Source organism: Falco cherrug, chromosome 15, assembly GCF_023634085.1.
Source record: "Falco cherrug isolate bFalChe1 chromosome 15, bFalChe1.pri, whole genome shotgun sequence".
In the NCBI taxonomy this organism is placed as follows: domain Eukaryota; kingdom Metazoa; phylum Chordata; class Aves; order Falconiformes; family Falconidae; genus Falco; species Falco cherrug.
In genome coordinates, this window is record NC_073711.1 from 23746436 (window position 1) to 23758957 (window position 12522).

Sequence of the window (12522 nt, forward strand, 5' to 3'; positions counted from 1 at the left end):
GACTTATATCCTGTCTTCAATTTTTTTATTAATATCAACCTGTGGCTTGTCAAAACCAGACCCTGTCAAGCTATCAACCCTCTCTGGCATGATAATTTTAGTTAATAATTATAATAGTACTGGTATAGCAGACATGTTTAATAAGAGATCTGAGTCAGTCTGGCCCACATGAATTAAAAAGACTCAAACAATATAAAATCAGGCAGTACAGCTGAAGGATCTTAAATCACCGAGATGATATATCTCAAAAGTAATTATAAATGTTGAAACATCAGACAGGTTCGTTTCTTGTGAGGGTTGTTCACGGCCCTTTGCTAGTGAACGTTTACATTCAGTCCAAAAAGAAAATTAACCATTTCTACTAAAAGAGTCTGTATGACAATGCAGAGGTGGGAGAACAGTAACGAGCATTAAGGAATGATCACCAAACAGAGCAATTGAGGCCTGCTGATAAGCTCCATCTACCACAGCAAAGCCCATCTCTGTAAGCAGATATGGAGCAACTGAGCAAGTGAGCCTGATGCTCAGTGGCTGTCGAACTCCTCGGCAGCCTGAACTCAGGCCCAAAGCTGACAGACGAACACAGAGCCCTGAGCTGGCCGCGTGGTTTGGTGGCCACAGGACTAGCAGGATCCTGTGCCACGTGAAGGACGGGAAACACCAGCCTGGCGAGCATCTTGCCACCGCCTTTAAGAACTGATGCTGCTGACACTGGGAAACTGCAATTAGATGCTCACCATGTGACGCAGGTGTTGGCAAACTGCAGCAGCCATAAGAACAGTAAGGACCAGACAACACACCTTGGAGCAAGGAAATAAAGAATTTTACCTAGATGACTATGCAGAAGGCATAGGGTTATTAAATCACAGCCAACAAATACCCACTGCGGGGACAGAAATTCAATAAAGATAGGTTTTTCAATCTAGCAAGCAACGCTGTAATAAAGATCCAGTTGCTGGAAATCAAGGACAGACAAGATGAAAAATAAGGTACATCTATCACAACACTGAACATAATTAACTACTGCAACTGCATGGAAAAAAACACATTAGATTCTCCACCGCTGGAAATGCTTACATCGGTATCAAATGCTTTTATAGGATATTTACTCTATTTCAACCACAGCAACTGGACCTGAATTAGGACTAAATACAGGTATGCCTCATGCCTTGGGCTTTTACAAGGTATCAGCAGTTACTACAGTAGTCTTCTAGCGCTGTCATCAATGAAACAAACTGGATTTGACATGTTTGGGAGGTTTTGCCCCAAGACAGGACCCACACTCAGCAGTTAGGCTAAAGGTGTACGGCACAGCTGCTGGTTGAGACCTCCTGCAGCGCAGGCGGGCTGCCAGCCCCGGCCGAGGGCACAGGTGCTTGATTCTCACAATGGTAACAGCCTACGGCACCTTGCATGCCATTATATAAATAATACATATTATTTTAATAAAAATATATATACAAGCACATAAAATATATATAAAACATATATAAACATATATGTAAAACACACTGGCAGCAAACAACCGGGAGGCACCCTAAATGCAGAGCTCTGTAGTGCAGCAGCAGTTGCACTGGCTGAGCGGTGGGCAGGGTCCAGGCAGGAGCAAGGCAGAGGGGTCTGGGTGCCCGTGTGTGCACGAGGGCTGGCACAGTCCGTGCAGCAGCACATTCCCCATGCACAGGGGCTGGCACAGTCCGTGCAGCCCTGCAGGCACCTGCGCTTGCACTAGGAACTGGTGCTGCGGGAGAGGCAGGACAGTGGACCAGCAGAACTGAGCACATGAAACCAGCATTATAACTTTTTTTTCTTCCCTTTTTCTTCTCTTGGGTTTTACAGTGTTGATCGGGAGAGAAGATTCTGTTTAATGGATTTCAGCTTGCAGGTCAGAGTGATCTCAATCAGTAACAAAGTGCTTTGACATATTGCCATTCTGTGCCAAAGCAGAGAGCCCTAAATAAGGTATTCAATGTGTCACCTCCTCCTCCCATTAAACCTACTGAGAGCTGCAGGTCTGCTGGTGACAGGCAGCTCTGTTGTACCCTCAAAGTGACTGGTAATTAACAAGCAGTTAAAAACAACTGTTTGGAGCTTGGAAGTGTTTTCAAATGCTCTGCTTCTCTGCTGTGGGAGAAATAACTGTGGACAAACTCATAGCGTGCATGTTTTTTCAACAATTGCTTTTAAACCGACATTCAAAACAAATGCAAAACAGACCAGGCAGAACAGGTCAGGGTGACCCAAAGAGCTTGAGAAAAATAAAAGGGAGGAGGGTGGCTATCAGTATTAGCATTAATTTTGTCAGTGTGTCCTGCAGAAGAAGGTTACACTGATGTATTTCTTCTCTTACTTAAGGAAACCTCACCAGAAAAAAAGCGCTTAAGAATAAGAGCGTGCTTGTTTTGGATGGTATTACAAAGCCCTTCTGCTGGCTGTGGACCAGGGAGCTGGGTCTGGCTCCTCGTCCTGGTTCCCTGGCTCAGGAGCCCAGCAACACCACAGGCAGCACCCCGGTTCTGATGTCCCAGGCAGACAAGGAGGAGCCTCCCTGCTTCCCTGGGAAGCCATGGCTACCAGTGGCCACAAAAATGACTGTCATCAGGGACTCCTGCAAGCAGGCATTGGGCAGGCATGGCTCTGGGACAGGTTCCTCTGCCCTTGCTCCCTCCCAGCTGGGCTGGATGACCAGGTTGGGAGTAGAACGGGTGAAGGAGATACCAGGGAACCGAGACAGAGATAGCTGCCTGATAACTCAGCAAGCAAACTGCCTGCCTGGTGGCATCAGGTGGCTCTGGCACCTCCCTGGCACTCCCGAACTGGGGTGCGCCATGGCACGTGCCCATGCACGTTGCTCCCAAGGCACTGCAGCGGCAGCACCCTGCCGTCTGCTGACGGTTCGCCTGAGGGTGGCAGGGTAAGTGAAGCACCATCAGAACCAGCCCAGGGGGCTGACATCACGAGGTTTTAGGATTGCATTACCTTTTGGGACATTTGGTTTTTCTGCTTGCTACCAGGAGGAAAGGAGTGAGCTGAGCATCGTTTGCATCACTCCCCCCCACCCCCTGCACTCAGATTTACCACTCACTGCTGCAGAAGCAGAGGGGAGAGGCAGGCTCCTGCCCTGCCAGCTGTTGGTACCCGAGCTTTAAGAACCATCCAGGAGAAAAATAAAATTAAAACCACTGCTCCTCGATAAGCAATCAACCAGAACCGTTTCAGTAGCAAGTTCTTCAAGACAAGGTTCCTGCAGCCCAGCAGCTCCAGGAGGCACTGCACATCCCAGCAGTGGTAGAAATATTTAAACTAAAATGTCAGCACATCATAACTAGCCAGGGCTCCCCCCTTCCCTCTGCCCTGTGCCTGAGGCTTTCCTTTCTCTATCACCTCTGGCTCCCATTTTCATCATGAGTCAGGTCCATCAGCCCCATTTTTCTTCCTCACCCTCACATCAAATGAACTCAAAGATGAGCCACCCAGTGATCCACCTTGTAGCGTCTAGATTTTGAGCAGAAAACATCAGATTTTGGATACAGGTGCTCTGTCAGGTTTTGGCAGTGCTACAGGTTTTGAAACAAACTGTAACAAGGATCTTTTACCAGTGAGACAGGAGCAACTGCTGTTCAGCAAAGGAAAATACTGGGGGGCCTCCAGTTTTTTGAAGAAAAATGCCCCTTTCTGCCTGGGAAAAATCATCCTAAGATGGGAGTGCTCTCTTCAAAGAGGCTTCCGCGTGAGCGAGAATCCACTTTACCCAGCCATTTACATCTTTTCAGATTAACAAGGTTTTAAACTAAGGAAAAACAATGTTTCCTGAAAGTCAAACAGAACTTTAATGAAAATTAGTTTTGGTATTAGAAACCTGCAAGTGTTTCCTGAAGCTCATTACACTCCATCAGCCTCACTCTTTCAGCCATTTACCAACTGTTATGAATATGCTGAGTACATTCGTTATCTGCAGCAGCAGCCGGGCTGCGCAGCCCGCTGCTCAGGCAGTACCTCCGAGTGTCATCCCAGCCTCGTAGCACTTTCGCAGGCGGCATGACGGGCAGTTTTTCCTTCTGAACTTGTCGATGGTGCAGTCGTTCCGGCTGGCACAGAGGTATTTCTGTTTACCTACAAATAACAGAGGAAACGGCAGATGGGTGGTGGGTACCAATCACACTGGGTCTACAAGGAGAAACGGACTTGTTATTTTCTTTCTCAGTATCACCAGGGTCACCAGCGTCGCTGGAGGAGAAGAAAGGAGCAGAATAAGAGAAGAGAGAACTATATCAGTGCTGGTTTCCCAGTTCACCCTCCAGAAGAAGATTTATGTTGGAAGTTGGTATCTGTTGGGAAAACAGCACCGCTCTTCCTCTGCTGCCACAGGAGAGGTTCATTGCCAGATACACAGGCTTTGTACGAGGGCTGGCTACCGAAAGGCAGCCGTGGGCACTGCTGCTTTGCCATACTTCGGCACCCCTTCCCCACCTGCCCTCCCCGCCGGCAGCGCTGCTCCTCTCCACCCACACATCACAGGCTTTTACATCACGATCTCCCAGGAGAAACATCGCTCTGCACCCTGCAGCACAGCAGAGGTAGTCAATAAACAGCAATTAAATAACGAAGTATGGATAGTTTGGGTCTCATTTTTTAAATGTCACACATCTATTGCTTGCCTTTTGCTGTGAAGAACAGTTTTTCTCCCAGAACCCCTTCAAAATACAGTTTGCTTCTCCTGCCACGGCATTCACCTACAGTTTGCTAAATATAGTCCCCAGACAGTGGCCTTCCCTCTACAACCGTGCTTTTCTTTACAGCATTTTTTGGGGCTGAATTATTTTTGGTACCACCTATTAACTCTAACTGGGTTTGCTGCCTGCAGGCTACAGACAGGGCTGGGGAGCTGCCTGCATGGGGGCTGTTGGCCCACAGGCTCTGCTGCCCTGGTCCCGTGCCAGGGTCGCACCAGTCACCTGTCCCCAGGCTGCACTCCCAGCCAGCCAGGAGGAAACTGGGACCAGCCAGTGATTCCCAGTGAGGCAGCCCTTGAGCAGCAGCGGGACTAGAGGGGCTTGCAGAAAATTCAGGAGTGAGTTACTGTCAGGTTACCTGGCATATTAGACTCACCTTTCTGCTCATTTTGAGCACAGCCCTTAGAGCCCCAGATTTCTGCTCTTTTTTTTTTTTTTGGGGGGGGGGGGGGGGTGTGGTGTTCCTGCCTCATTTTCTAGACATGCCAAAAAGTAGCTTTCCTTCCTGACTCATCACTTGTTTTCTTGTCAAGTCTAAACACGTTTACTGGATAAGGATTTATCTGATGTTCTTCATACCATTCCAAGCTAAACCAGTCTCAGTCAATAACAGAGCTGGGCACCTCACAAACTTTGCATTAAGTAGCTTACATGGGAAAACAGCCTATACCCAGCTTAACCTTGTATTCATCAACCTGCCCTTGCTTCCTGTATTCTTATAGGAACAGCCCTTTGGAGTCACCAGAGATCCATTAATAGGACAAGGTTGAATCTTAACTCTTAATGTACCAGTTTTGACAAGAGATGCACCGATTTTGGTGCATTGATACAATGGCTCCCCGCCCGCCCCACCCTCCCCCCACAACTTCTGAAGATACCAGGATCAGGAACAGCAGCAAACGTTTAGTATCCCAGTATCACAGGCCTCGCTGGCACTGTCTGCTGCTTACCCACCACCCTCCCAGCTCCGCAGAGCCGCTTTGTCTCCCGCACCCTTGGGAAGAAGGAGCCCCCAAAGGTCCCACTGCTACCCCGGTGAAACCCCACCTGCAGCCCCTCACCACGGGGTCGCAGGAAAGCCATTACAAGGCTCAGCTTATAATCAGCTCCTCCTCATTCTGCACGTGCACAGGGCCATGCCAAAGGGCTGCAAAAATACCCCATATGTGAACTTATAACCATCCCCATTAAAAGCTGATCATTACACCAGCCCCATGCCTTTGCTGTTAAGGCTGGAGACATAATGGAGCAAGAGTGCATTACCTGCAGCATGTGATACCTTGCTAAATCCTTTTAACACTGTTCTCATCAGGACCTCTTCTCACCTCCCGCCGCTTGCTCATTACCAGCTTAAGGACACTTACACAAGCCTCAGGAGCAGCAGTTACACCGAATCCCAGAGGACACAAGCACCACCTTCCCTTTCAATGGTTCATTGAGGAGGATGAGTAATAAACTACTTCAGCTGAAACCGGGTTACTTGAAGCTATTTCTGTGCTATGGGAAACAAGTGCTGAGGCCATACTCTCTCCGCTTGACCTCTTTACGTGCATACATCAAACAAGAATGGACGCCCTCCTTTCTCGGGCATGGGCACAGAGAGCTGTAAGGTGACTTGGCTCTCCTTCCCCTCCAGTTGCACAGCAGGATTCCTGACTTGTGACAATGTCTGACACTGGGATGCTCCAGAGCCTATTGAAACTACCACGAGTATAAAATGTCTGGGGTTGGGACTATCAGGAACACTCCAGCCCAGACCACAGAGCCAAACTGGTCCCTGGCTGAGGCTGTCGGGCTGCCCACAAGCAGTGCTGCCCTAGGAGCATCCATACAACCCTCTGGCTCGCCCCTTGGCTCCTGCTCCTTCCCTATCTCGCCTCCCTAGTCTAAACTACAGCATTTTTGCAACAACAATAGCTCAAAATCCTTTAAAAGGTCAAGCCTTTCCCATGAATGACTTTAGGAAGGGAAGGCAGCACAGTCGCTGCCCGAGCCCCACAAGGACGCTCCAGGGTCAGGCACGGCTCTATCTAAATTCCCCTGCCAAGAGGAGGAACACCGCCCAGCCCCCTCCTCTCCCCTGAGCTCCATGCAGTGTCCCAACACGCTGGCTCACCCCCCACCCTGCTCCATGCCCCCAGGCACCCATGGGCACCCGCAGGATGGGAGCAGGGAGACAGGTGAGATTTGGGAACTGGGTTCAAGCCTTGCTGCATGAGGCAGCCGTTTCCCATCAACTCTTCAGCAGCATCCTCCACCTCTGGCTCTGCTGGGAAGGGACAGAGAGGGACTGACCTCCCTCCCACCAGCCGGGCCTGGGCAGGGTGCCTCGGCACGTGCCAGCCCTCCCGGACCACCTGCACAGAACGGGCACGTTAGAAGAGTGTCTACAACAACTTTACCTCCCTGCCGATGGGCTCGGATGGATGCGAGCTTTTAAGCAGCAGTCAACAACTCACCCCACTGACACGCTACAGTGGTTTTGGTGAAATAGCAAGGCCTGCTTCCTGGTTCACAAAATAAACTCTTTGGGGCAGGAACCAATTTTCTGTTAACTGTACATGCAGTCTAGTACTGTTTATTTTAAGCTGTTAGTCATTAACAAAAAGGGAAACACACAGTCACGCAATGGCTATTCCTGAGTCTGCTTCTGCTCAGCACGCAAATAAGCTGCTTGCCCATCTTGTCTGAATTCCTAGGGATGCAGAGATTCCTCTTTTAATTACTGGAGAAACTCAGCACCCTCATCACAGGTATCCCAGCTGTGGATATGGTTTGTGAAACCAACCCAGCACCTGGGAGAGGGGCCACACCATACCACTGCCCCAGCGAAGGCCACCACCCTGAACCACCTCCACTGGTTCCACTGACCACGGAGAACCAGGACGGCCAGGATACACATTGCCTCTGGCACAGACCGACACACCACCGAATCAGGCATCCCTGGTGGATACACCAGCAACGGCAGCTCCTCTGCTCTGTCCGCAGCAGCATTCACCACCCCTCCTCTCCCAGCTGGGAGCGTGCACCACCTGCCAGGGACACGAATGGCTGTGTCACCTAAGCACATCATGGGCACACGGAGGAGATGACACCTCTGGCTGTAAAAAACCAGGGAACGAGTAAGGGTGGCTGGGATACAGACAGGTTCTATCTGTCTTAAGGAACTTCTCATAAATGGAAACTTGGTTTTAATGTCAGGATAATCTACTATCTTCATTTAAGAACAAGCTGAGACATTTGCAATCAGCTCTTCGTTATTTAAAGATAAATGCACTAGTTCTTCCTTTATTAATACTGAAATGATTCTTTTCCTTCTTCCTTCCTGCAAACAATAGAGATGCTTTCTCATATTACTCCAAAGCAGAGGCTCTTGCTTTGAAAACCTGTAAGTACAGGTCTAAACTTTAAACATACCCTCCTACCTTACCCGGTGGTCCTGCTCTTTGCAAAGCCCATCACCCAAAATGCCTTCACAGTGGGGACGTTCGCAAGGTGTCAGCCTCAGGGGTAACTAGCCAGCTGATGACACCACAGATGTATGCCTAGGGAAGACCCGGCTCCTTCCCTGCTGATCCAGACACTGTTTGACACGTACATAGGTGAGAAGCAAAGTTACGAAGGTCCTCAGCACCCCCCTGCTGTGCCAGACCAGCACAGGAACCCTAGGAGATCAGTCTGTGCAACAGAGGCTCTTGCAGGCTGCAAGTCCCTTCACCGCACACTGGGAATACGCTGCTTTGCCACCTCCCCCCTTGCTGGGAACAGCCCTGCTGGCTAGGGCTCTCTCCTGTGCCACTACACGCCAGGCAGAAAGATGCTTCTGCCATCACCAGGTCCTCCTGCTCATCACCTGGACTGCAGTGAACATCAGGAGCAGAGGGAAGAGCAGTTCTCCAATCTAAACTCAAAATCAAGATCTATGGAGAAAGATCAGTTGCTCAAACCAGAGAAGTTCTTGAATCGAAATCCTGTGGCCACTTTCTCTTCCAGAAAGCAAAGTAATCCATGCAAAAGTCTGGAGTAAGATTTACAGTTGTGAATGTGAAAACCCATTAAATGCCTTTTGGAAGAGAGATATCCTTCTCTCTTCTCCTGTGAAATACATCCTTGTATTTCAGGGCGTAAAGCGAATTCTAACAGCTGGGGGATAAGGCCAAGCTCTCTGAGAAAGCGAATCCCCCAGGGTCTCATGGAACCACAGGGTCTCTAGTGCTCTTCTGTAAAAACTCTTCTCCCCATCGCTGTCACCAGCCGGGCTATGGTGAGAGCTGAGCCTGCGGGTTTGGCACTGGTTCCGCTCTGAAGCTCCCACTCTATGCCCCAATTAGAAATAAAGAGGCCACAGCTGTGAAGCTCCCAGGAACCAACACTGAGCCAACTAGCAATACACTATCTTTGGAAAGGTGCTTTCTTAATAGTCACCTGTATTCACTGGAAGACTGAAGGAAAAAAAAAAGGAAAGCATCCAGCCGCCGTGACACAGCACAGGCTTCAGCACTGCTGGGAAGGCTGGCTGGCTTTGTGGGAAGAGCAAGGGGGAAGCTCTCCAGGGAATCAGAAATGATGGTCTGCAAGTTTAAACATTAGCTAGGCAGAGAAACACAAGTGCGGAAGCTACAGATGGCGAACTAACAGCATAGGCAGGTAACAGCTCCATACAAGAAGAAGCCTGGAGCAAGCCAAGGCTAAACGATGAGCTTAAAAACAAACAGCTATAGGACTGTGCAAATTGAAAAGGCCTTATTTTAAAGATGCTTAAATCCAGCAAGAATGTTTTAATTGCTCAGCACTCTGGCAACAAGACAAACCCATCATGTTTTAACTCCCGAGCCTGTTTGAAGTCGCCTGCTTCAGACTCCAACGATGGCATGTCTGACGATGCGCTGACTGATAGCTGGCTCCAGTGCAGGCTGAAGCAGCCAGCAGCTGGCAATTACTGGCACATCGCAGAGCACTGCCACCCCTCAGGGCACCCAGCAAAGCAGGCACCGATGTCCCGTGTCCCCCACAGAGAAGCACTGTGGTGCAGGGCTGGGAGAGCTGCATCACAGAGCTGCAACACCGCAAGAAGCCTTTTGCAGACCCGACTCTTTTGCACACTGTTAGATCAGCCACAAGAAGCAGAAGGAAGCATTTCAAGACATGGTGATGGTCTTTGAAAACAGTTCACTTTTAGCCAGTTGTCATCTTGAAAACTGGCAAGAAACTGTTGAGTTGGCCTGGAGACATTTTGCGGATGCAAGGCTAATCTTCAGCAGGCCAGGGCATAGAACAATGACCCGTCAGTAGTGACTGACAGGGAATCAGAACAGACTTGCACTGCAGTTAGAGCTGTTAGACCGCTGGGGAATTTGCCAAATACTGTGTTATTTTTTTCGCTTAGCTCTCTGTTATTTAAAGGCAGTTCCATCAGGAGCACAGCCTAAGGTGGTGCAGCACACAGAGGCAGCTCTGAACGGCCCGGGGCGCCCATCGGATCTCATGCAGTCCTGGAGGGACAAGGAAGAGCTACCATTTTTTCAGGGATGGATGTAGATGATGCAAAAATTACTCCCTTCCTGGATGGGATGGAACAACAGGAGCCCCTGGACCGGCAATTGATTTGGAAGCATGTCGTGTTTAAAGCATTTTTGTTTTTCAGGGATGTGTGGCACCACGAGGACCAAACCCTAATGTCTTTGACTCATCCAAGCCACCCTAACGATGCGAAGTGACACCGTGCCTACTTGTGTCAAGAAAAAACAAAACCCGTGCTGAGGTGGATGCAATTTTTGTTTACCAAATCTTTGTTATCATAGGAGAAAGAGGAATTAGAAGGAGGAGTAGTCCTCCTTCACAGGCTGTGAGCGTGTCTGGCAGCAGAGGAACAGCAGCACTTCTCGCTGGGGCAGTGAGCCCCAGCCCAGCACTTGGACACCAGAGTGGGGTGACACAAAGGGAGACAAATGCCAGGTGTGATTAGAAAAATGAGGCTGGCTGTCTTGCAAGTGAGGAAGTCCATGTCAGAGCAGAAGAATCTGCAGAGTGTATTTTAGAGCTGGCCTATACATAACCTGGACATCTTGAGAGAGTCTACAAATCAAGAGAGCTGACAGAAAGAGAGCAGGAAAATATTCTGTCTTTTCTGTTAACTCTTCCAGCATCTTTCTGGATGAACTGGTTGGACCTCAGCTTGCAAAAAAACTCAAATCTGTCAAACATTTTATCAAAGCAGGAGTGATCTGCTCTACTGCAAACCACATGAACCCCTCAGTGTGTTTCAAAAGGGAAGAGGAATCAATGTAATAACTTTTAAAAAAAAAAACTTTTCCCTTTCTAATCCCTTAGAAGGCAGCATATGTCTATAAAACCTTCTTAAACACCCCTGAATTACTGCCAAATAAGTTCAGTATTATATTAGGCAAAGAATATGATAAAAGAAAAACTATGTGTCTAGCTGCTCTCCACTCCCTCCCAGGTGATGGGTGTGGGTGCTCTCCAGGTCCCTGCGCATCCCTTCTCCTGCCCGTCAGAGGCGGCTGGTTTACACCAGTAATGGGAAGGTAACAGAGGCAGAAGAAAAGGTTCCTTTTCTCATTGGGGAAGATTTCTGATCACTTGTTGTAAAAAGTCTCCAAAGGTGACCTAAGGTTTTCAGAGATGTACTTTGTGGACTTTAAAACATGAGAACACACTGAAATATCAGCTTTCAATATCACTCCTCAACTTTAAGAAGGAAAGGCCTGGCTGGAAAATCACCAAGAGTTAGGACAGAAATCCTCACCTACCGCTACCCTGCATTCAGTGTTTATTAAGGAGTCTGACTTACTGTTTCTTCCCCAAAGAAAAGACTCTGTCCATGTACCTCCACGTACCTCAGGGTAATATAAGACAAAGTCTCACGCTGCAGCAGGTCCCCCCACACGCTGCCGCTCCTCGCTGCAGACCCACTGCGCTCCTTGGGCTCGGCCAGGGGAAAGGCAAAGAGCTGCTCCTGCCCAATCCTAACACAGCCAAACACTTCTAACCCTCTGCCATATCTGGAGGCTTAAAAACTAAGAAGAGGCATAACATACCATTTAAATTAATGACATAACACAATCAGGAGAGGGACCACCACCACAGCATATGACCAAGAGCGGCGCAGGCAGCCAGGCTGCCTCCCCTCTCTCAGGGAGCATCTCACAGCCCCGTCCACACACCCACCGCCAGGCAGGATGGAGCCCACCCAGGTGTGCGAGGAGAAGCGACGCCCAGGGCTCACCAGCTGACACAGGGTATTTCATCAGCACTTTATCTGACAGAGCGCCAAAGCTCCATTCACTATAAATCAACAATAACTTGCTGACTTAAACAAGCATCTGGTATTTACTCTGGCTGCACAAGCCAATCCATCTGGCTTTACAGAATTGCTGTGTAGCAAATAGACATACCTGTATATTTACTGGGGAAAAATATGCCCAACTTACTATCTATTTATATTATTTGACTGGCCTATTATGGCTACAGGGCACTGTTGTCCTCTACAGCACAGCCCTGATTCTTCCCTGAACCAGTACTGGCAAGTTCACTCCTGGCATGGCTACGTCCTTCTACATGCTAATGACCAAGGAAAGATGGTGCAAAGACCTTGCTGTTGAGAGGGAACATCTAGGCTCACACTTATCTCTGGAGAGCCTGGCACTACAGAGCTCGACATGAAGGAGAAGATGCCTTCTCAGGGGTTGGGGAGAAGCATCAAGGATACCCAGGTCAGAGCACAGCTCCTGATGGACACGATGGTTCTGCAGTTTTGCAAGTATTGAGA

At 49.0% G+C, this 12522-nt stretch overlaps 1 protein-coding gene across 1 annotated transcript in view; it reads right to left on the minus strand.

Moving 5' to 3' along the window:
• The window catches only part of AR (androgen receptor), a 60537-nt gene that overhangs the window by 19795 nt on the left and 28220 nt on the right, over window positions 1-12522 (minus strand). The window contains exon 3 of the mRNA XM_055727831.1: window positions 3997-4113. Coding sequence (XP_055583806.1) covers window positions 3997-4113 — 117 coding nt within the window. The remainder of the gene's footprint in view (window positions 1-3996; window positions 4114-12522) is intronic.